Source organism: Barbus barbus (genome assembly GCF_936440315.1).
Source record: "Barbus barbus genome assembly, chromosome: 22".
Lineage (NCBI taxonomy): Eukaryota > Metazoa > Chordata > Actinopteri > Cypriniformes > Cyprinidae > Barbus > Barbus barbus.
Window position 1 is genome coordinate 24,435,542 of NC_136750.1, and position 26,316 is coordinate 24,461,857.

General features: G+C 35.2%; 1 protein-coding gene across 2 annotated transcripts; it reads right to left on the reverse strand.

Moving 5' to 3' along the window:
• Nucleotides 1-2,935: 2,935 nt before the first annotated feature.
• On the reverse strand, nucleotides 2,936-24,762 carry LOC306888472 (protein arginine N-methyltransferase 8-B-like; the record flags this gene model as incomplete). Of its 2 annotated transcripts, none has more annotated exons than XM_079446804.1 (10): nucleotides 2,936-3,019; nucleotides 3,819-3,940; nucleotides 4,843-4,993; nucleotides 8,753-8,868; nucleotides 9,990-10,077; nucleotides 10,183-10,325; nucleotides 11,639-11,702; nucleotides 15,716-15,871; nucleotides 17,804-18,037; nucleotides 24,694-24,762. In XM_079446804.1, 10 exons carry the CDS (start codon nucleotides 24,760-24,762, stop codon nucleotides 2,936-2,938), a joined length of 1,227 nt encoding a protein of 408 aa, XP_079302930.1. The 2 variants fall into 2 exon arrangements, with proteins under 2 accessions (XP_079302930.1, XP_079302929.1); XM_079446803.1 differs by having other exon boundaries at nucleotides 17,804-18,043.
• Nucleotides 24,763-26,316: the final 1,554 nt, after the last annotated feature.

The following is a 26,316-nucleotide window of genomic DNA, read 5'->3' on the forward strand; positions in this document are numbered from 1 at the left end:
ATTCCAGTTTGTGCTTTCTGGGACACTGCTTTCAACAATGAACTCTAGAAAACAAGAACAACGACTTTAGATATTTAAAGCTTGTTCTGTAAGCTCAGACTGATGTTCAACAGGTTTTACCAGTTTAAATGTTTCAAATTTAGCGCTGCATATTTCATGTTTCCCTTACTAATATATTTACAACAAGCATACTATGAAAAAAATATATAGGAACAAATATACTAGTATTCCATTTCAAACAAAGTCAGGGTGACAATACGTCCTTTTTGTTTAGGCCAGAATTTCAAATTTGCCTAAAATGTCCGGTTTTGACTTTGTTTTCATGGTTTAACAATTCAAATACACACATACAGTTGAAGTCAAAACTTTACATGCACCTTTCAGAATCTGCAAAATGTTAATTATTTTACCAAAATAAGAGGGATCATACAAAATGCATGCTATTGTTTATTCACTACTGACCGGAATAAGATATTTCACATAAAAGATGTTTATAAAGTCCACAAGAGAAAAAAAGTTGAATTTATAAAAATGATCCCTCTTATTTTGGTAAAATAATTAACATTTTGCAGATTCTTAAAGGTGCATGTAAAGTTTTGACTTCAACTGTATATTGTACGAGGACTTTAGAGAAGTAAATATAAGTAACGAAGCCAAAACCCGGACATTTTAGGCAATTTAGAAATCCCAGCCAGCATAAAAAGGACGTATGGTCACTGGAAGTTCTTCAGATAGACTTGTCATTTGTTTTATATTTATAATCCTTTTAAGCCCCCTTGTGGACTACAACTGGTGCTACATTTAGACTAGAGCAAAATCAAGCATTACACCTCACATTAATGGACAAATGATTTTTATTTGCTTTACCATCTTACATCACCTACATTTCAGAACTGTTTATTCTTTATTGTTTCACTTTTTATGTTTTTAATCACAACAGCAACATGTCTTCATAAACAGCCAAATACGCTTTCAAATGCATGCTATTGTACACCTATAAACATGTTATTTAGTTTTAAGCAATTTTATTTACTATTATCTTTATATATGCTCAAATCATGGCAGAATTATCATTTTAAACATTTTTTAAGATGTAAACCTCAAATTTCAATACCAAACACCCAGTTGAAAATACCATAATGGATGAGGAAAAAAAGATAGTTATTCACACTTCCCAATATTGCACAATATTCCACTAAGGAATCAGATAAATACCTATAGTAAAAACAAACTATGAACAATAAATATAACGCTAACGAACAGTGTGCTTTGCAAGTGAACTGAATGTCTTTGGTGAGGACTTGAACAGTATAATCAGCTGTGACACGGGGGGTCACAGATGGCCCGGGACGATCCCAGTCATGGCCTTGGCAAAGACTCTAATAAGAGCACAGGTGAAGAGCAGCAGGTGCCATCCGAGTCCAGCTCATCAAGATCTCACCGCAGACAGAGCAAGCATTTCACATGCCATCTATATTTTTATATGTATCATGTGCTGTTTCTCTTTTTCTGTTTCCATCTCTGTGGTCAGTTAGCAGATGGAAGTGGAAAAGTAATTTCACACACCTAGAATCATAAATAATACTAACACTACATATTGCAGTCTCATAAAGTTACTAGAAAATTTACATCACTGTATTGCAATTACTCATTTGTCCATCAATTTCCATTAGTAGCATCTGATTTGTTTTCCTCTGATGATCATAGGCAAGAAGCCTTTTTTTTTTTTTTCCTTTAGAACTTTTATCGATGCCCCAAATCTTAAATTTCATAATTGATGTGCTGTTCTCAGGAAATGGTGTCCACATGGTGTACTATATATAATTAATAGGATGCAGAACCTAATGATTTTATATTATAAAATTACATTTGGTGTGTCATTCAAAGACCTTTTAAATTAAAACATAAATTATTAAGTTTTGTTTTTTTGTTTTATGTTTTGTTTTGTTTACATGCAATTTGATTCCAATTTGGATGTCCCCATTCATCATAATATAATATAATAGCTAAATTTAATTTAAATATAGGTAAATTTAGCTTTTATTGAAATTCAAATATTCTTTTATGGTCTATGTATATTTGCTCAGTTAAAAAAATGCAGATTATGCCATGACATTTAAACAATTGATATTTTTGGTAAAACATTGTGGTGAAAAAAATGTTTAACCACAAGGTTTTTCTTATAGACTTCTTCAATATTTATGTATTTATTAAATTAGCTTCATAAAGCATCAGTTGTATTTGCCAACCTTGTAGGTGCAAAAAAATTATTTTATTTTTTATTAATGCTTTACAGAGAGAAATATTTTTAGTGTTGGCCAATGATCTTTAAGTAAGCAGTAGATTATTTTTAGCAAAAAAAAAAAACTGAACTATTTTCTGAGAATGACCTGGATTTTGTTAAAACCTGATTTAAATCTATGAGATCACTTACTTTACTGCACTGAAATTGTTAAAAGTCCAGTAAATGAAGTATTACTATGTAAGTGGAGTTATTCTCTTAATACGATATGTTAAATTGAGATATTCTTAATGCCTGGGACTTGGAAGCTCAACCTTCAGTATTAAATATCTTTTATCTCACACTCCCAATGTAAAAGCAAAGTAACCATAAACTAACACTTAACATTCATAAGAACATGACATTCTTTTGTTTGCAGTGGGGTGTAGTCATAGTTGTTCCCTGAACAGTCGGAGAGATGGCGTACTAGTGCAGGCTAGAGTTGGCGAAGGCAAGGCTACTATTGCTGGAAGTGCCACTCCGCTCCAAAAACGTTGGCAAGACTCCCAGAGATAACAACTTCTGTGCTGGTCTTTCTCTCTGTCTCTGTCTCTGTCTCTTCCCAGCAGCAGGGCTGTAGCTGTGATCCGGAGCGGCCCCTGCCTCTGCTTCTCTGAGTGCTGTCACAAACCGTCTCTCACCACTGCTGGATACTTAGCGCATCTTATAGTCATGAGCGATAGCGGCCTCACATAGCTGACCTTTAAAATCCAGCTCAAAGGTAAATTCCAGATCACGCTGGATAGATAAACAAGAATGTTAAATTGCATTTTAATTGTAAGAAAAAAAAAAATATATATATATATATAATATATAAGCAAGTTGCATTGAACTATACAGTACCATTCAAAAGTTTGGGGGAATTATTATTATTAATATTTTTTTTATATTTTTTTAAAGAAGGTAATACTTTTATTCAGTGTGGATAGATTTAAAAGACTTTTGTAGCATTACAGCAAAATTCTATTTCAGAATTGTTTTTTATTTTATTATTTTTAAAGAAGGTAATACTTTTATTTACCATGGATGGATTTAAAAGACTATTATAACATTACAGCAAAATTCTATTTCAGAAAAAAAAAAAAAAAAAAATCACAGATTTCCACAAAAATATTAAGCAGCACAAATGTGCTCAACAATAATAATATTTTTTTTTAAAAAGATTATTGATTTCTGGAGGATCATGTAACACTGAAGACAGGAGTAATGATGTTGAAAATTCAGCTTTGCCATCACAAGAATAAATAAATTTTTTAAAACATATTCAAATAGAAAATAGCTATTTTAAATTGTAATAATATTTCAATTTAACTAAATCTAGCCTTGGCGAGCGTAAGAATCTTGTTTCCAAAGCATTAGAAAATCTTATTGACCCAAAACATTTGAATGGCAGTGTATATATATATATATATATATATATATATATTTAAAAAATATGGAAAGCATATTTTTGGCTATACTTATATTAACCAACTAATAAAATAAAATAAAATGAATTAAATAAATTTTTTTAATTATTAATTAGGTGGGTTCTTACCGTGTTCTTCTCGTTTGGCTTCATGCTGACGGTGCCGACTATCTCCTCTCCTCTTTTCACAGTCAAATATTCCTCCAAGTAAAACACTGTCTGCTTCCAGTGTGTGTACGGGGCATCTGGTGCTACGGTTGAGAAAATATATACAATAAAATATTAAATATATAACACATTGTTACACTGCTCTCTGAAACATTTGATTCTGATTGGTCAGTTGTTGGATTCTGAGGTCAAATATAATGGCCTCTATTGACCACTCCATGCTGTCTTTCTTCTTAGCTTATATATAATTTAAACTTCAATTTCTAAATCTATATTTCATGTCCAAAGTATATCATTATTTCAGAAGCAGCCATGCAATAAGAAGGATGAACTACAGTGAGCTGATCAATATTACAGGGTCATGATCATCCTGTTTTTTTTTAAATAGACAAAACTATACGAAATACCAAAATACAACAGTGAATCTTATACTAATGCTGACAAATTCACTTCACAGATTCAGATTTTAAAGCTTTGCCAGACATAAACCTCTGCAAGTCTGCATTTCTTTCAAGACCGCTGCCAAATAAGATGCAAACGTTGTGTATGCGTTAGAGAGAAAATAAGGACCCAAAGTCTGTGTCTGAGTGTTAGTTTTCTTGCCAAACAAAAGATCACTTGTGCAACCACCCTTGAGGAAACGTGCTGACTGAGCAATACACCGAACCTCAAAGGTCAATAGAACTTAACAGATCCCTTAAGATCAGTGTGTCTGGGAATCACAAAACACAACACTGCAGCTATTTGTGTCCATATATATGTGTATTTATATATGTGTGTGTATATATATGTTTATAGTGAAATAAAAAGTCACATAACCAACAAAGAGCGCTACTCGCCATTGTGTTGGTTTAATTCGATGTCTTTGGAAGTGCTGTGTTACAACTGAGCCACTAGAGGCCAGACATTGTCCACAAAAGTACATATTTACATACACCACTGTTGCCCACGATGCAGAACATAGAAAAATTGTAAAACACGACACCTGTGGAGAAGCCAGTCTTTTTATGACACTTGGTGAATTCGATATTGAAGTAGGTGACTAGAGCGTGGACATAATCGTTTCTCTGGATCTGCAGACAGAAGGAGGAGGTGAAGGACAGTTCCTCTGGCTTCACCGTGTAGATGTCCACTTCCTGAGAAAAGATTACAATAGCTTAAAGTTGCTATTTCATGGCCTAAGGAACTTAATGACATTCTCAGCTGGGTTTCTGTTAAAGGAATAGTTTAGCCAAAAATTAAAAAAATGCTGAAAATGTATAAACCTCATTTAAGATGTTTTAAGCAACAACAACAAAAAAAATATTTTTTTGGTTACTATTTCTTTAATTATCAACTATGTCTCAGAATGTTTTGCTAACATTCCATATGAGATCATTTGGTCTTTAGAGGAATTTAATGAGAAATGTGTGAGCATCTTTGACTTTTCATTGCCGACTTTAGTATTGCCGACTATTTAGCACACTGTGTGACAGTTATTTAGCAGTATTTTAAATAATAGAATAGTAAACTTCCTTAATGAACACAGTGTCCTGAGCCCTAGTCAGATTGGCTTTCTTCCTAATTATAGAACTACTGACCACATTTACACCCTACACACCCTAATCAATAAACACGTAAAACAGACTAAATACGGAAAAATATTTGCATGCTTTGTCGATTTAAAAAAAGCATTTGATTCTATTTGGCACGACAAATTATATTACAAACTTTTACAAAGTGGTGGAGGGGGTAAAGTTTATGACATTATTAAATCAATGTATTCAAGCAACAAATGTGCAATACGAATTGGCAACAAACATACAGAATTCTTCTCCCAGAAGAGAGGAGTACAGCAGGGCTATAGCCTGAGTCCAACATTGTTCAACATTTACATTAATGAATTAGCGGTACAGTCTACAGCCCCTGGACTCACTCAAGACAAAAACATCAAGCTTTTGCTGTACGCAGATGATCTAGTGCTGCTGTCATCCACCCCACAGGGACTACAGAAGCTGCTGGAGAACTACAGCCAGAACTGGGCCCTGGCAGTAAACCTCAAAAAGACCAACATTATGGTCTTTCAGAAAAAGCCCAGATGTCAGGAACACAGATACCAGTTCAGTCTAGGCAGCACCGCCCTAGAACACACGATGCAGTACACTTACCTCGGCCTGATCATCACTGCATCGGGGAGTTTCAGTATGGCAGTGAATGCTCTAAAAGATAAAGCTCGAAGAGCTCTATATGCAATCAAGAAAAAATTCCAAAATATTGAAATACCACTTCCAATTTGGTGTAAAATCTTTGATAGTGTAATTCAGCCCATAGCTATGGAAGTGAGGTTTGGGGTCCACTCAGTGATCAGAGCTACACTAGATGGGACAGACATTCAACAGAAGCCCTACACACAGAATTCTGCAAAATGATTCTAAAATTACAAAGGAGAGCACCCAATAATGCATGTAGGGCAGAATTAGGCCATTGATTATAAATATACAAAAAAGATTGCTCAAATTCTGGATGCATCTAAAGTCCCACAGAATCGCTACATTTTAAAGCACTACAAACCCAAGAACTGAACCCGAAAAGAGTCCACTCAGTCAACTGGTTCTGAGACTTACTAACCTGACTAACTCTACTAACACTAACCAGTCTCAGACCAGCACTGCTTCTCACCCAAACATCAAAATAAATCAAATTATCAAACAATCTAAAAATATATATCAGGAACATTGGGATCAAGAAACCAAAACACAAAGTAAATTACAACTCTATCGAACTATAAAATTAAAATATGAATTAGAAGAATATCTCCAGAGTGTCAAAGACACAAAGCAGAGACAGATCCTGACCAAATACAGGCTCAGTGAGCACAGACTAGCCATCGAGACCGGCAGACACAGAAAGAGCTGGTTACCCAAAGAGCAAAGAGTGTGTGTTCACTGTGAGACAGAAGAGATTGAGACAGAGACACACTTCCTACTTCACTGTTACCAATTTAAATCAATCAGAGACCAATTTAAATCAATATCAACAAATTCAAAAACATCATAAAGAACTTTACAGCCATGACTGAAGAGGAACATATAAAGATAATACTAGGAGAGGGACAGACAGCAGCACTGGCTGCGAGATACTTGTGGACGTGCCACAGTCTGAAAGACAGCAGGTGAATGTACATGTGTGTAATATGTGTATTATGTCTGACCTCAGTGTGTTTCCCTATTGTCTACCACAGTTACCCTCAGCCTGTGTGTGTTTATGTTAAACACTGTGGTATGAAATGTTCACACAAGTTCTTATTTGTTACACTGTTTAAGTTTATATTGTTATAATGTTTTTATTCTATTATTTGATATTTTCATTGTTATTATATTTCAAGCTTTGGCAATATTGTATTTTTTACAGTCATGCCAATAAAGCAATATTGAATTGAATTGGCAATGGAGGAGATGAATGTGAAAATACTGGGGTAATCTCAATGTTGTCTAGGAAAAACATGAAATATCAAAGAGATCTCTTTAGTAATTTCTCTTTACTGTGGGAGAGAGTACAAAGCTTGATCTCTTTCGCTCTCTTCTAAAATGTCATACTGTACGGCTAGCGTTTCAATAATCATGTTAGGATGTTATTACTGCTCTTGGATCAGTACGTTCAGACAGCTGTTTCAGACTCCATCATTTTCCGACAGTAAACTGAGCCCTGCCTCCACCACTGATATATTTACCTGAAAAACAACAAGAAACTGTTATTTAAGAGTAAACCTTTCTCTCTTTCTCTGTGGTTTTATATTCCTCTCACTCTCACTTCCATTAGACATGAAGTCTCCCATTTGTAAAGCTGTCCAATCTACTTTAGATTAAGTTATAAAGCTCAAAGTTTGAAATGGAGCATTAATCACCATATCAAACAAACCAAAAATGTGTGCGTCACACTTCCATTCACCACTTAATTTAAGTGCCTTCATCCATTATGTCCCAGCTCTGCTTCATTTGGCAGATCTGATCTTTAAAATGAGTTACTTTATTGAAAGACTGGAGTAGAATAGGCCAAAATATCATGATATAATTTCAGGATATGCTTCAATCAGTAGAAAAAGGAATGGCTCCAAATGGTATTTGACTAATTAAATGGCACTTAATGCATGAATGACATTGTCATGAATATCTTTTATTTTAACATAAGATAGCAAAAGTTATAGTAAATATATATTAATAATTTAATACAATTATTATAGCGATGTCAAAATTCACTTGTGGCATTTCAAATGTTTGATTTTACTGTAAATGTAAAATGTTTTCACATTATAACATGAAAATACTGCTGCATACTTAGTTAAAGTTAAATAGATAATTATTTATCAATCATTATTTGATTGTAGATTATGGTTTAATATTATGTTATTTAATGCAATACAATTTATATATTAGTGCTTATCTATATTATTTGTACAAACAATGATTGAAATATGCAAAATTCTCAACTTACTTTATTTAGACCTCAACATATCAAATTGTACTCTGATTTACATCAAAGTTTTAAATTGGATAGGTTGTGAAAGGGCTGCTAAAAAACTGAAAAGCTTTTTGTTTCAGATATATTTTTCTCATATTAAGTTTGCAGATGCATTTCACAGTCCATCTGTGGAGCCATAAACTTTCCAGGCTTGACGAATCCGATTCAACCAATAATCATCTCATCAGCATCTTCTCCAGTGGTTTATAATGAAATGAAATTGCATTTCAACGGATCATTATGTAACTGTCACACTGAGTGATACAGCTAACGATCAGTTACATACTAATGCTGCTGTATTCTCTGTGGATCTCACTTGAGCTTCTCATCTAGCACACATGCGGTGAGAAACACGCACATACAGTACATGATTTCTGTGAAATGTTTTAATGGCTGACCTTGATCAAGCAGGTGTTGGATACCACTTGTTTTGAGTCCACGATGTCCACCAGTGGTTCTTTCATAGCTACGTTCCTGATGCAGGTCATGTCAAAACCATAAACGTTCTCCCACCCTGCTCAAACATAGAATCATTTGATTTTTGATAAAAAGCATAAGGCCCAAAAAATACTCTATACATGTATGTAAAAAATAAGCACTTGATTACATGTTTCAAAATGTATTCGAAACCGCATGTATAGTGAATGATATATGCATTGTAGAAGGCATTAGCATAAGCTGTCCTATGGTCAGTTTTCTCTTTGACAGCTTGAAGAAAATCTGTAAAAGTTCAATCTCATTATATCCAACATATTTCTAACCTTTCATCTACCCTCCATTCAAATAGAACAAGCATGACATAAACATCACTTTTGCATCTATGTTTTTAAGCCCACATTTTTTATTTATTTTATGTTTATTTATTATTATTATAATTTATTGGTTTAGTTTTTTGAAGGAAATTACTACTTATTTTTCAGCAAGGATGCATTAAATTGATCAAAAGTGACAGTAACGACTTTAACGACTTTTACCTACATTTCACTGCTGGTTATACTCTGTATAATTGTGTATGTGACAAATAAAACTCTTGAATCTTAACACCTTAGACTTTAAAAACATTATCTTTCAAATAAATGCAGTTCTTTTGTCCTTTCTTTTCAAAAAAATAATGCTGAAAAAAGTATTTCTACAAAAAATATTAAAGCTAGCGTAGGCAATTTTGTCTAGAATTTGTTTTGTTATACTGGTTGAGGTAGGCCCTATTTTAACATTATACTATATACTTCAGAATGCACAGAAACAGCTAAGGGCGTAAGATGCTGTATTTGAATATTTGTGAGACACAGATCTGATTAGAAGGATTTTTGGTTTGTTTGTTTTTTCCTCTCCCATTCCTCCATCTGAACTTCACACTCCATCCCAGTAAGTAACAGAAATGTACCTTAAGTTGGTTTGCCAACCACCATACAATGCAAAAGAAGCAGCAGAACATTAGGTTCATGCTGTTTAAAAGATGTTTTGATATTCTAACTGAAGGATACACACAAAAAAAGTTTGTACATGTATTTATGTGCAGTATTATAGACCTATTTTATTGCATCAGCTTAGAAACTTGTAAACATGATTTTATTTGGATAGATAAAACCCTCCTTTAAGAATACAAGATGTTTGTGTGTGTGTTTTGGGACTCACAGTGAATCTTGAAGTCCTTGTACTGCCTATCTTCAATGGCCACTACATATAGAGCAGCCCTGTCTGGGAACATTAGACCTCCAGGTTTCTAAAGATGAAAAGCACAGTGTTTGTTCATTCTGCAGAGACACTGGCTGTATATACAGTACACACACTCACATGTACTTTCTGTACTACACACACAAACACTGACCAGCCATTTATCTCTGGCGTAGATGACTGTGTTGAGCATGGACTCATAAAAAAGGCAATAACCCATCCACTCTGAGATGATAATGTCCACCTGATCTACCGGCAGCTCTGTCTCTTCCACTTTCCCTTTAAAGATGGTTATAACTGGAACACAGACAAATAAGGCCACAAAGACACTTGACAGGTCCTTTCTACTCTTTAAATTTTTAAGGCCAGTAAATAGATGTGGGTCAAACCATGCGTGTATGTCAGAGAGACTCCAGCTAAGATTGCAGCATCAGCTTTTGTTGAACTCTCAAGAAAATATACTGCAGTGGTCTAATTCCTGATCAAAAATGGAGCATCATGTTATAGCAATGTCTTGTTCTAGCTAATAAAAAGCCTTAAACTATTAGAAATGTGCTGTTTTCTTGTTAACTAAAGGCTAACTGAAAACATACAGAAAGTGAAATGTTTAATTTGACCTTTAACTATGACGTTTTTATGACTACAAATAATCACACTATGTAGCAATTGAGTACTAATAAAAATATGTTTTAGCCACAAAATATATTTTATTTATTTATATATATATAGTGAGTATTGTGTCTTGTTTTCCAGTAAAAAACATCACTTTAATTACTAAATAAATCTATTTTGTTTTAGGGTCAGGAAGAGTTTGTATTTATTTAGTGAAACACTTTTATTCAGCATGCATACATTAAATGGGTCACAACTGGCACTAAAGACTTTTACATTGTTATAAAAAAAATTATATTTCAAATAAATGCTATTTTAAACATTATATTTATTCATCAAAGAAAAGGGTATCACAATTTCCACAAAATATTAAGCAGCACAAATGTTTTCAACTTTTCAACTTTTCAAAAAATTGTAAGAAATTATTCTTGATCACTGAATCAGCATATTAGAATGATTTCTGAAGGATCATGTGACACTGACTGAAGACTGGAGTGATGATGCTGTAAACTCAGCTTTGCCATAAAAATTTTAAATGCATTAAAATAGACAACAGTAATATTTCAAAATAATGCTGTTTCTATTTTATTTTTGTCATGGTAAGCATAAAAGGGACTTCTTTAATTAAAAAACATTAACATAAAAAAAAATAACGACCCCAAACTTTTGAAAGATAGTGTATTATATTTAATTGGAAAATGAGACAAAAATACATATTAATGTCATTTTTGGGAAGACAGTTTCCTTGATAATCATTTTATCATTTATATTTATTATAAATCATACTGAATATTTACAAATTCTCTCTTAATATTCAGATACTGCAGAGGTTTTAAATTATGTATATTTAGGAGGCTGAATAGAAGAAATAACCACTCTTTATCCTGTCGATGTGACATACTATTTGTCATTCTGTTTCTCTCACACACCCACACAAGCAAGCTAACTACAAAGCAACACACACTTATACAATATCTACACAAATCACATCTGCTTACCACTGTCCAGGTGATTGGCCTTGATGATTTTCTCTGAATATTCTGATATACTTGAACATTCGATCTAAGGAAGGGGGGAAAAAACAGGACAATATGAAGATTTAAACTCTAGTTTGTTGATTCTGTTATAGCTGGTAGACCTCTTATTACTGTACCTTCTCTAGCCTTATATCCCCTTTCAGACAAGACTGAAACTGATTAGTCCGATTAGTGTCATTTGAATCCTTGATGAATAAAAATTTATTTGAAGAAAAAAAAAAAAATTGTACAGACCCCAAACTTTTGAACGCTAGTGTGTCTTGTTTTTAATGGCTTACACAGACTGTGTGCTTCCCCTTACAGTCTCTGAACATCGAGAACTTTCGATTCTTGCAACTTGCAGTCCTGCCCATTAGACATGTTCCTCTGATCAGTCTCCAGCCACCCAAAGAGCCCTATTTAGCATTCACAAACAGTCCAGATTCCTGTACCGTTGTCAGACAGACGAGCACACAGAGTAACGGGGCTGTCAGTGGCCCGAGGCTAAAGGGAAGAGGAGAGATTAAGTAGGAAGCCGTCAGCTGTATAAGTGAGAGGCTGATTCCAGACAGCACAGATCCCTTTGCCTTATGACGTCCCTTGTGTTTTCCCAGCCATTGTTAGTGTCCATAGCAATCGCCGTCAACTCCAGTGGAGCACACGGAGTCAGTCAGCATCGCTTCAACTGACAAACAATCAGAACCTACATGGCAGGCCCACCTGTTTCTGGAAAAGTTCCACGTACTGCAGTTGGTCAGCATTGAGTTTAAAAGTAATCAGAAAAGCCTATAACACAGTCAGCACATTTCTCAGAAGAAAAGTGCTTGATGTACATGATCAAGGCAAGAGGAAACTGCCTAGGCCTGGGCTGCGGTAAACAGAGATCAAGGGCAAAATTTTGCCAACAAGACAACTTTAAACATGATGATTTTATCTCTTTCTTTCTTTTACAGTTTGAGTTATTTGGTGAAAATATCCAATTTAGTATAGCTCAACAGCTACTAGCATGCTTTGTTCATTCAGAAATATTTTACTAAGCATTAATGAACTTTTTTCCTGGTTCAGTATGTGTCATCCAAGAAAATAATTTGACTTGCTTCAGTTTGGAAAACTGTTGACAGCAATGCACTGGAATTCTGTGGGTCTTTGCATCAGCGTAAATGTTAAAATAGATTTAGCCATAAGACTGCAGAATTATGTTAACATACTCAAACTGATTTGATTGATTTAGTTTGATTTAACACCATTTTGATTTCTCGCCATTGTATCAAGTTTCTGGTTCAAGTAGGATACTTCATGGTAATTTGACTTAAAAACAGGTACTATTTGGCTTAACTCTGTGTTTCAAGTAGCTCAATCAAAAAGGTAACTTAATGTGCTAAGTTCCTCAGTATTCTCATGTCATGACAAATTAAACAAAGTAAGTTTTGCATGGTATGTGTAAGAACATAATAACGACTAATGAAAAAATTACGCTAGTAACACATAACCAGGAGTTTATTCACCTAAAACAGCAATTAAAAACTGCTAAAAGGATCATTTAGACAACTTTGCATTCAAAATATTTGTACAGACAAGTAATGCAGTCACAAAATGTGTTTTATACACTTCTCGTGTAAATGCAATAAAAGCAATAAAATTGCTTTAAACTTTTTTTTTTTTTTGCAAACTAAGGAATGAGCCAAAATTAATTTATGATAATTTACAATGTTATAGGTGCAAGGTCATGAATGTTTTACAGTTACATTTATGAATTTGGCAGAAATTGTTACCCGAAGCAGGTTATATTGCATTTTATGCAATACATTTAATATGTTTATGTATTCCCTGGGAGTTGAACCTATGATTTGGCTTTGCTAACATCATGCTTTTTTTTTTTCTTTCTTTTTTTTTACAGAAGATATAAAAAAATATATATTAATTATAAAAAATTATGATTAAATATGTAACCAGCTGCCAACCAGTTCAAAACAATAAACTACTCAGTTTAAAATCATGTTTATAAAAATAAACATATATAAATTATATAAATTGTTAATTAATGTGATAAAAATAGGGTTTGCTAAGGTAGTGTTGGACATACTTTAGGGTTAAAAAATATGTCTGTAAACTTAACTAATAATGTCCTGGAGGAAAATTACTAGTACCTTTTATGATTTTCTACAGATTTTGTTCTTATAGTGTATGGTTAGAGGTTTATTCTAAAAAGGTATGGACATGCATGGTTTTTGCCAGGCAGACAGTAAAGGGGGCGAAAAAAATACTGAAAACTTACAATAAAAGAAAGACAAGAGCCATATATTCACCTAAGTTTTCAATGTGGACTTCCAGACTCCAATTTCCAGCTCATTAGCCACTATAGGTAAATAATAAGAATAACAGCACAGTAAACTGTAACACTATTTCTGCTAAAACTCAATGTGTTTATGATTACAATAAAAAATAATTAAATAGATAATTAATATAATAACAAATACCCATTTGTAACATCAATCAGCATAATGGACATCTAAACTAACTAAACAACTGAAACCCTGACACAATTCAAGTTCAATACATTAAAAATAAGGTGGATATAAAGGCCAGAATATTGTGGCAGAGCATTTTCCTCAGAAAGTGTAATAATCTAGTTTATATTCTGCATTGCAATTTTGAGCAAGTGGTATTTTTGAGTTTGTGATGAGCACTGTAACATAGACACTTAGGAGAGTTTGCGCTCTCTGGCATTTAAATATGATGAAGCCATTCAGAGAATTGTTCATTATCACAGTGCAACTGGATAAGAGCAGCGAGGTGCAAATCATATCAGCTCAATTACAGCAGAGACCCGCACGTGGCTAGTAGGTAGTTCACTCTCCTCTGAAAACTGAGAAAAGCTCTCAGAACATTCTGTCCCAAGAGGTTTCCAGGACACATCAAATGGAGAGTTTCTCTCTCTGCTCGTACTCTAACTTGGCTTAACAAGCTTTGGCTTTAGTTCTCAAAGCGAAAGTGCAAAACAAGCACCACATGGTTAATGTGGCCTTTCTGACCTTTACTGCTTTTTTCCACTGTCTCTTTATCAGATTTATCCAAAGAGCCAATTACCACAGCCTCACAATGTAGTGTGTTAGTGCCTGATATATCAGCACGGCCAATAAAGGCTGCCCGCTAAGAACCTTCACTAACCACTGGGGAGGAATGCACTGAAGGGGAGAGCTTTGAATGGACAGGACAGGAAGTGAGAAAGAGAAATGGAATGAAATTGAAGGTATTGCAAGACAGAAGGGGGAAAAGGGGGAAAAAAACAGAAAGAGCCCCTTAAAGAAAAATGTATGTGGTGGTATAGTGCTGGTATAACATGGTAGTCTGGTTGTGTCTTGATTGTGTGTGTGTATACAGCCGGTAATGATAAGCTGATCATTATTTTCATACTCACAATTGTTTAACAGATACAAAATACTACAGTATTGTCTTAAAATAATAAAGTATTTTGTCTGAATACATTAAAAATAAAACAATAAAATATGTAAAAAAGACAAAAAAGGAAAAACTTAACTTTTGAACATTTATGGTATTGATATTGACTGTAAATCTGCTTTAAGTGATGTATAAATCACTACATATATAAAACTGATTAACTTTAATTGCATTACATTATGATGGCAAAGGTAATATAAATGTAAAAATGATTAAATGAGCATGCAAAATTAATTATCTAACTTTGTCTGATATATTATGAATACTGAATGATTAATGAGTTATAACGTACAAGTGTTTGCGAAAATATACAAAAACATGCATACTGTATAAAAAAGACTAGAATATCATATGTTGTTATGGCTTTTAAACAGACCATTTTCCTATTTTGAACTTATATTTTTGATCCTTACTATGAAATAAGTAGGTGGTTATATGACATCATATTTCGCTACAAAAGAGGATTATTTGTTTACACCTTCAAAAGCTCTTGGTGCGACTGCCACACGTGATGCTATTTTGAGCTGTGCGAATGGTTCCAGCAGGGTAGGAGGCTGCAGGCTCATGTGGTTTTAGGCATAAGGAGGGCCACCCTCTTACCCCGTACACGTGCTTGGCTCCGGCCTTGGCAGCAAACATGGAGAGGATGCCAGTACCACTCCCCACGTCCAGCACGATCTTGTCCTTGAAGATGTGTTTGTTATGGTACATGGAGTTCCTGTATGTCAACGTCCTCACTTCGTCCTTTAGCATTTCCTGTACATTCATGCACAGATGTACACACACATGGTCGCATTTTAAGGTCCAATTCTCACTACTAACTATTAACTTTGCCTCATTAAACTCCTAATTTGCTGTTTATTGATAGTTAATAAGATAGGAAGGGATAATTCACCCAAAAATGAAAATGCATAGTGGTACTCTCCTGAACGTGAGAAAAGAAATTGTTAAATAAAGTTACTATTTTTGTTTTCTTTGCACACAAAAGTATTCTCATAGCTTCATAAAATTACGGTTGAACCATTGATGTCACATGGACTATTTTAACAATGTCCTTACTACCTTTATGGGCCTTGAATGTGTCAGTTGTGTTGCTGTCGATGCAGGGTCAGAAAGCACTCTGATTTCATTTGTGTTTGTGTTCCAAAAATGAACGAAGGTCTAACGGGTTTGAAACGACACGATGGTGAGTAATTAATGACAGAATCTTTATTTTTGGGTGAACTATCCTTTTAAATATAGGTATGTGGTAGGATTAATGGATCTAAAATACAGCCACGCAGAATAAGGCATTAATATGTGCTCTATGAGTACTAATTAACAGCCAATATGCTAGTAATATATATATATATATATATATATATATATATATATATATATATATATATATAATATATATATATAGTAACTCTGAGTGCCAACTAGAATAGGTTTTACAAGAAAATACTATTTCAGTTTTCCTACTTCAAAATATTCTGTTTAATTCAATGTTCTACTTCCTGTTTATTTGTAAATATTTGTTGAATTTACTAGCCATTTCTGAGTTGAAATTGTTTAGTAAATCCTACACCAATTCTTTTCAGTGTATTAATATTAATATGGTAATTACTCATTAGGATGGTGTATATATAAAAATAACATGGCATTACTAATACATCACTGCAGCGTGGGTTAGCTAGATCTTTTTTTGTAAAGGGCATATAAAATGTCTAAGTAGGCAGCTCACTTTGTATTGAAACCCACCCAATGAATTATTTCTTTGGTATATCTTACCGTGTGATTCAGTTTTAAAACACAGTCAACAAATTATTCAGTAGATTTAAACAAGTTTAACCATATAAAGCCTTCTGTATCAGATACATAAACATTTCTTAGGCCTCTACATTATGAACATTTACTATAAATATCATCTTACTGAGACATATTATTAGGAGATATGACAAGTGATGTTTATATGCATTTTATGTGCATAGTCTGCTATTCTGTTTTAAAGACCTCATTGATTTGCATATACAAGGTTAATATAGAAATGTGATTATAAAATCTAATCAATAAAAATCAATACCTAGTGATGTGCCTATCTAGGTGACAATTTCGGGCTTTATAAGTGCATTTCAAAACACCTACACTAAAAAGCATTATGGTATTGTCTTGTTTTTTTTTTGGACATGATTCTTATTCATATATTTATTTATTTTGTAGTACCATAAAAACATATATTAATCAGGTAATCATTCACAACCATGGCTATTATTAGCATTACTGTACAAAAAACTAAATAAGACTACTACATGGATCTCTGACAACCTGTGAGAAAGTAAAAAACTTGCTGTCACTATTATAGCATGTCTGCTCAGATATATGCAGCTTTTTGGGTGTACGCCTCTGTCACATTGAGATGAGGGAAGGGAAAAATATCTGACCTATATACTAAAAATGAGTCTGAACAAAATTAATCTTGCAGGTCTCGCCTGAACCTCCTGTTCTCCCTGCTCTCTCATCCTATAATTCAATGACACCCCCACCCGTCTCGCTCCTGCTCCATTTCTCTGCATACTCTGCATTATACATAACTCCCGGCATAAATCAACATGACTGATGTTGATTACCACGAGTACTTATATCCTACATCACACGTCTCAGAATGTCTTTTAAATGCAAGCATCCGCTGCTCTGATGTGCTCATACCTCATGAATGCCGAAGTGGGCGTACGAGTCAAAATAGTAATCCCTGGAGGTCATCTCGTCGGGGTTGAGGAACTTGGCCATCTTTCCTCTGCCGGGGCAGCTGGGTAAGCTGGCAGAGTGAGGGGTGTGAGGCGCATGGGACGGGTGTGTGGGACGCTGGGCATGATGGACCAATGACACTGGTTTGGGCAGAGGAGATGGCTGGACCGACTGGGATGGGGCGGCACTCAGGGGCTGTTGCTAAAAAAGGGGAAAAGAGAGGTTCAACAGGAGAATCTGACAAAGAAATGCTAATTTATTTACCCCAAAATAAACAAAAAAGAAATTAATGCTGTGGTACTTTGAAAAAATAATTACAGCTATACAGTAGCACTAAAAAATATTTTGACACTTAAACCATCCATAAAAATGTTTTAATGTCTAACAAAGTAGCGGACTATGAAATATGACATATGAATTATGATAATGCAAAACATACATACACACACACATGATGCATACATATTTTTTATTTATTTACCTGGACTGTTGTTAATGATATCACCCAAACTGTGACAGATTAATGTGGTACATGATCCTTCAAAAAGCAAAATGAACAGTGATACTATATTCAGTGCTGTTTAAAAACTGTCCTATATCATGTCAGGAGAGCCTTCCCAGAATGTCTAGCAATTCCAAGACCTGGCAGAGGCAGTTTGTGCCCTATGAGCAAAGGGAGCACAGGACAGTTAGACTGGCGTGGAAATGACTTAAGACAAGCATTACATATGGTGAGCCTCTTGGACTCTGATTAGCACATCTACATCCTGCAGAGAAGCTTGGCCATTCCTCTACCTTGCAGAGAAAACACTAATGAACCATTATCCTACACTGTAGAAAACAAATGAGTATGAAATTGCCATTAGCCACTAAAAGCTTTAACAAATACAGATTTTCTACAAAATGTATATATACACACACACACACACACACACACACAGTATATATACATACATATATTTGTTATGCATTATATAGTTTATATGTATTCTTATATACTAAAAGTAATATATTAAAAAATACATCTTTTTTATATTAAGGGTCCTGGAGTTAGTTAAGAGTCTGAATGGACAGACCATGGCTATAAATTTTGAAAACCTCCAATCTAGAACCTTTTTGTCCTATAAAACCACAAAACTCTTCATGTTTGGCCCTAATATCCTACAAATCTCATATGCTGTTTTGCAATTTTGGGATAGTGAAGATATGCGTGACTGTTTTTGTATTTGCATAAGTGTACCTATTTGCCTGTGGGTGGGTGGGTGGGAGTGTGTGTGTGCAGACTCTCAGCTCAGGGGATTTAAAATAATGAGTGTCAGCAGAGGGGAAGAGCAGCTGTATCAAGAGGCATAAAGGTGTTTGGATTGCATCTATTAGAATGATGGGAGGGGGAACACGTGTCCTTGACCCTCCAGTCAGCTAACAAATCTCATTCACATTCTATTTTTAACCTCAACAAATAGCACATTTCAGCAACACTCCACCTTTCAACCATGCTCTTGAGAACTAATAGTTTTTTTGTGACATAACTGGATTGATGTGCGTGAGAGGAAAACTAGGTGCTCTTGGGAACCTTTCACAAAAAAAAAAACTGCCAGCATTTATGCATTCACATTTATGACAGGAAACAACTTAAGAGTTGTTTTGCATTGCATATCTAAATAATTAATGTGTTCAAAACAGCTTTTATGAATTTTGCAGCCCTCTCTGCTTTGGCTGGACATCGTCTAATAAAGCTACAACTGCCAGTGTGCATTTCAGAACTAAGTGGTGTTTTCTCAAGCATATACTTTTCGTTACACTTTTGAAACCCAAACAGTTATATCCAATGGAGAACATTTAGATGCAGTTATTTTGTCAACTGGGTCATTCAGTGGAAACTCAACCAGAGGTCCCCAAAAATGTTGATTTTTATCACTTGAGCAGCATTGCTCAAAACAATAAATACCAATCTATAACTAATTAGTAATTTCCCTTATGCTTTATACAAAGTGTCTGATAAACAGTACACTTATTACAGGAGCAGTACTTCTGGATATAGTTGTGTGTTACTCATTGAATTAACCTTTGCAGCAATTGAACCTACAACTTTTTGATTACCAGCCCAGATCTTTATTTGTCCCCAAAGCAGCATTTAATTATGCAACTGTTCTAGGAAGATCATACTTGTCAGCAGCCAACTTGAATGTTTGTTTCTATTAATGTGGGTTTGCAAACTTGTCATGTATATGTAAATATTGTATGTATTATATATTTTAAAGACATGTATACGGTAATGTATTGTATTATATGATCTAAAAAAGTAAAAAAGTAAAGTAAAGTCGTGACGTATTGTCAAGTATGGTGACCCATACTCGAAATTGGTGCTCTGCCTTTAACCCATCCAAGTGCACACACACAGCAGTGAGTAGTGAACAAATCCACACACACACACACACACCGTGAACACCCGGAGCAGTGGGCAGCCATGCTGCGGCGCCCGGGGAGCAATTGGGGGTTCGGTGCCTTGCTCAAGGGCACCTCAGTCGTGGTATTGAGGGTGGAGAGAGCGCTGGACGTTCCCTCCCCCCACCTACAATTCCTGCCGGCCGGGGGCTCGAACTCGCAACCTTTCGATTACGAGTCCGACTCTCTAACCATTAGGCCACGACTTCCCCCTATTATTATTATTATTACTTAGTCATTTAGCAGATGCTTTTATCCAAAGCGACTTACAAATGAGGACATTAGAAGCAATCAAAACCAACAAAAGAGCAACAACATGCAAGTTCTATTACAAGTCTTGGTTAGCCTAACGCAGTACACAAAAAGTTTTTTTGTATTATTTTTTTTTAAAGAAAACGAGTAGATATAATTTAGGAAAAATAAAGCTAATGTTAGTTTTACAAGAAAAGCTAGCAGTTAGAGAATAAATATGCAATTGATAGAAGGTCAAATGTGTGTTTTTTTATATAAAAAGAAGACAGATAGATAAAATTAGAATAGAGTCAAATTAAGATGGAAGAGATGAGTTTTTAGCCGTTTCTTGATGATGGGTAAGGATTCAGCTGCTCGGATTGAGTTGGGCAGGTCATTCCACCAGATGGGAGCAGTTAATGAAAGAGTCCGTGAAAGTGATTTTGTGCCTCTTTGGGATGGCACAATAAAGCGTCATTCACTTGCAGAACGCAAGCTTCTAGAGGCCACATAAGTCTGAAGTAATGCATTTAGGTAAAGGGGTGCAGAGCCAGTGGTGGTTCTGTAGGCAAACATTAATGCTTTGAATTTAATGTGAGCAGCTCTTGGTAGCCAGTGCAAATTGATGAACAGAGGCGAGACGTGCGTTCTTTTCGGCTCATTAAAGATTAATCTTGCAGCGGCATTTTGGATTAATTGTAGAGGTTTGATGGAATTGGCTGGAAGACCTGCCAAGAGAGCATTGCAATAGTCAAGTCTGGACAGAACAAGAGCCTGAACAAGGAGTTGTGTTGCCTGTTCCAAGAGAAAGGGCCTGATCTTCTTAATATTGTATAATGCAAATCTGCAGGACCGGGCAGTTTTAGCAATGTGGTCTGAGAAAGTCACCTTATCATCAATCACAAATCCAAGGTTTCTGGCTGTTTTTGAAGGAGTTATGGTTGATGAGCCTAACTGGAAGGTGAAATTGTGATGAAGTGATGGGTTAGCTGAAACTACAAGCAGTTCTGTCTTAGCTAGGTTGAGTTGAAGGTGATGGTCCTTCATCCAGCAAGAAATGTCTGTCAGACATGCTGCGATGCGAGCAGCTATTGTCGGATCATCAGGATGGAATGAGAGGTAGAACTGAGTGTCATCAGCATAGCAGTGATATGAAAAGCCATGTTTCTGAATGACAGAATCTAGTGATGCCATGTAGAGAGTAAAGAGAAGTGGTCCAAGAACTGAGCCCTGAGGCACCCCAGTAGCTAGATGTTGCGACTTGGATAACTCACCTCTCCAAGATACTTTAAAGAACCTATCTGAGAGGTAAGACTCAAACCACTGGAGTGCGGTTCCTGAGATGCCCTTTCTCTATTGTAAAATTGTTAATTTTGTCATGATAGTATGTCCTTTTAGCAGTGGAAACATTAGCAGAGAAGTCAGAGCGGAGTGATCGATATAAATTAAGGTCAGTAGGATTTTGTGAATTGCGCCATACCCTTTCTGCAGCCCTGAGTTTAGAACGATGTTTGCGGAGAACCTCAGATAGCCAAGGGGCAGAAGGGGTGGTGTGGGCTGGCCTGGAAGATATGGTGCATCTAAACTTTAAGTAGTATTATTACCATATTTTTTAAATATACCATAGCATATTATACCATAGCATACCAAAATATTTGATTACTCAGTAAAATAGTCATCCATGGCATTTAATTTTTAGCTTTCATCACTATTTATGTTTGCCTTTCTTCAGAAATAAAGTAAAAAAATCTAACATTTTAGCAGAGCGAGTGAAATATGATTTATTTGACACAAAATGACCTAATTACTTAAGACAATAACCCAAAAAAAAAAATTCTGTCATTGTTTACTCAGCCTCATGTTGTCACGGTGCACACAGCAAGGATGAACGAGGAACACAGAGACGAGGATAAACTCAAAATAACGGTCTTTAATAAATCCAAACAAGGCAAGACAAGGCAGGGCAGGGCAGGGCAGGGCTGACACAGAAACACCAGGGAGTAACAAGTAGACCAGACGAAAACTAACTGAACAGACAGGACTACAAATACACAGGATAATCATAGATAATTAGACAAACACAGCTGGACAAGAATAAACTAATCATCACACTTAACAAGGACAGGAAACAAACTAAATATGGAAACATGAGGCGGGAACACAAGACACACACGACAGGACTGACACATGTAATTCTAAACCAGTATGATTTTCTTTCTTCTGTGGAAAATTGTCTTATTGTCCCTGGTCCTTTCTGTAAATCTTAGTGGGGTCAAATGTTGTTTTGAACCCTACTGACTATCAATGTATGGACAAAAATATTTTAAACATTTATCTAAATATCTTCTGTGTTTTTCATAAAAATATAAATAAAAAATAAAATATAAAAAAAACACACTGTCTAGAGTGACATGAGAGTGAGAAAATGATCACAGAATTATCATTTTTGGAAGAACTTTTCATTTAAAGCCTATACTCATTGGCATTATGGTTAAGAACCTTTAACATTTTTAAACTTTTCATTGCACAAAAGACTCCTTATAGTTGGGGGGGGGGGGGGTCCTAAATAATTAATGTTCTTCACACTAACAACAACAAATGGCTCTTTTATTCACTGAAATGTTCTTTGGGGAACCAAAAGTGGTTATTCTATGTCATTACTCATTACTGTGAAAACCCCTTTTGGAACCCTTATTTTTAAGATTGTAGTTCCATCTACTCTATGGAAGCCTGTTTGACTGTCTAACAGCCCTAGTGCAGAGCAGTCTTCAGTGTACTTGCTATTTTGGGAGAGGTTTCAGAGGTCAGGCAGGATCCATCACAGGGTTTTAAAGGTCCCTTGACATTATACACTGTCCTACTGCTGCGCTGAACTTCGAGGAACTTATAACAAAAGCTTCCTTATATACGGCCCTTTTCTTCATACTTTAATGAACATGGATTAGATTTCATGCTTTCGTGACCATGTCAATGCATTCCAGCTGGCTAATCCCTCACTGAGTATTGCATAAAGTTCTAGGCCACTAATGAAAGCGGAATTCATCAAAGTGTTTTGCTCAGTGGCAGCACCAAATTGCAACCTCACTAACCTTTCCGTCCCGTGCATTGTTTCCACTCCTTGGTAGTCCTGAGATTAAACCACCAGCCAGCTATGTGGATGATGACTCAGATATTTAGCTTTCTGCCCAGCTGTAAACACCCTCACTGCCCTCCACTAAAACTCTGGCCTCACAATGATATGGGCACTCATATCATCAATAAGCATATGCATCAATAAGTAGTCGACACTGGGATATGATTAAGCTATATGAAGGTAATTTTTTGCCAAAAATTATGTAACGTTACTAAGCTATTCGTTTAGATGTTTCGTGATTTTATAGCATACTGTTTAAGTAGGCAATAATGTTATATATTTTAATATGAAAGATGTTTTTAAAAAAATATTCTTAAGTTATTTCTAAAACAGCTGCTCTCCTCGATGCAGCACCAAGGACAGCGACCAGACTCCACAAACCCTGAACCAACGATCACAGAACTTCATCAGCTTTGCTCAAGAGTCAAGACACTAATTACCAATCAGTCACTAGTCATTTGCCTTACGCTTATATAGTGTCTCATAAACAGTGCACTTTTTAAAAGGAGCAGTACCTCTGGAATGGAGTTGAGGTTCTTTGTATTACTCAATGCATTAACCTTTGCAGAAATTGAACCTACCCGTTTAGTTAGCTTTAACCATTTGTCCACCCCAAAGCAGCGCTTCTATTACTAATATCGCACGCGAGTAAGTTTACAAACTACAGAAGTCGCGTGCACCTGCAAAGGTAACATAGCAACAGAACGCCGTATTGACAAAATACAAATACTATCAATATTTAGCATTTTATTATAGGCTTATATTTCATAAAAATTAGATGACGTGCAAAGTGTGCTAGGGATGTTAAGACAATTTGGTTTGCGCGAGAGAAACCTCAAACAAATTGAGCCGCGAAAAACTAGAAGTTCGTTTAAACACTGACCAACTTCAGTATAATTCGTTATAAAACGCGTCGAAAACTCAAAACCTCGAATGCGGAGTTGCTTTTAAACGCAAAATGTTATCTATTGAGGCTTCGTAACTCAAAAATATAACGTATTTAAGTCTCGCTATATTTGATCTGTTAATCCGCGTCGCTTACCTCAGTGCTCTCCGTATCCGCCATTTTTCTCCTGAGGAGCAAACAGCGGGAGGAGTGCTTAATTCCCATGAGAGCCGACGAGATCTTCTCCGGGTCGTGCGATAAATGAAGGACAAAACCCTATTCAAAAGTCTTCAGAAATCCCGCAGCCTTCGCGTAATTACCTCACAATATCGTTGAATGAACTCGAATCACGTTCCAGAAGATAAACGAGCCCTAAAACTTGTTGAAAGCCCTCCTGAATCCATGGTATAAAAGTTACCAACAGCAGTGGTTCCCATAGGAGCGCATGGCGAACTCTCCATATCGTGGGAAAATATCATGTAGCCTACTTATAAAAAAGCGCCCCATCGTTCCATGACTTGAGTAATATCAGCCGGTCGAGTGTTAATCATTCATATCTCCATCCTTTGGATCTAGAATAAAGTCCCTAAGTAACCCTTTAAAGCTCTTATAGAGATCCCTCGTGCACCACAGACATCTCTATTATAGGCTATTTCAGTGAGGCAAGAAATATTGCTTTTTGCTGCTCTTAAATCGCTCGTCGATCATTGACGAGATTCTCTTACAAAAGTGTCTCAAATCGGATCTTCCTAAATTTATGCTCCCTTTCAGAAAATAGCGAACGTTTAAAGTTCCTCTCACGAGATGCTGAAGGATCTTAAAGGACAAACCAGTTGGATTCCTTTAAATGGAGCAGCGGGAGCCAATGAGATGTGTTCACCTCGCCTCCATCCTCTGACCGGCTGAATGATGAGGAGTGCTGCACACACGGTAAACTGCAATTAGTGCACACACATAATTATCTATTTAACTAACACACCAGGAGTCGTTAATCACTTTGCGTTCTGTTTCTCTATCGCTTTTTTAATATAATTGAATTAAAACGTTTATATATAAAGGACTAGCGCTTTCGAGACATATTGTTCAAATGTTTACAATCACATAAACTCAAAACTCAAGACATGTCGATTTTTTTAAATGGCTTTTTATTTTTTTTATAGTTTGTTTTATTGTCCGAGCCATTTAACGTCAGTATTTGTATTTTCATTTTTTATTATTATTATTATTATTATTAATCATCATCATAATTAATAATTCTCTTTCATATTTTTACATTTTTTGTTTGTTCATTCTTTCTTTAAACGATTAGCACTTTTAGAGACATTATTAAAAATGTTTATAATCAAATTAGCTGAAAAACCCAGACAGTTATCTTTTATTATTATTTTTTATTATTATTGTGTACTGTCATGTTGACATTCATATTTTATTAGAATTTTTTCTTTTGATTATTGTTCATTTGTCATCATTATTTATGCATTTATTTAATTCATTCATTCATACATAAAGAAACTATTTCCACTTTCGAGACCATTCACTGAAAACTCCAGACATGTCTTCTATAAATGGCCATGTTGACATCAGTAGTATAGTAGTAGTATTGTTGTTGTTGTAATCGTTCATTTGTCATTAATAATTGATATAATATTCTTTTTAATTTAATTTAATTTATTTTTAATTTCCTCTTTATGCTTTATCAGTGTCCTGACATTTATCTCCCATATTCCTTTTTAGCACCATATATCTTCTGAAACAGCTTGGCTCCTCTTTGAATCTTGT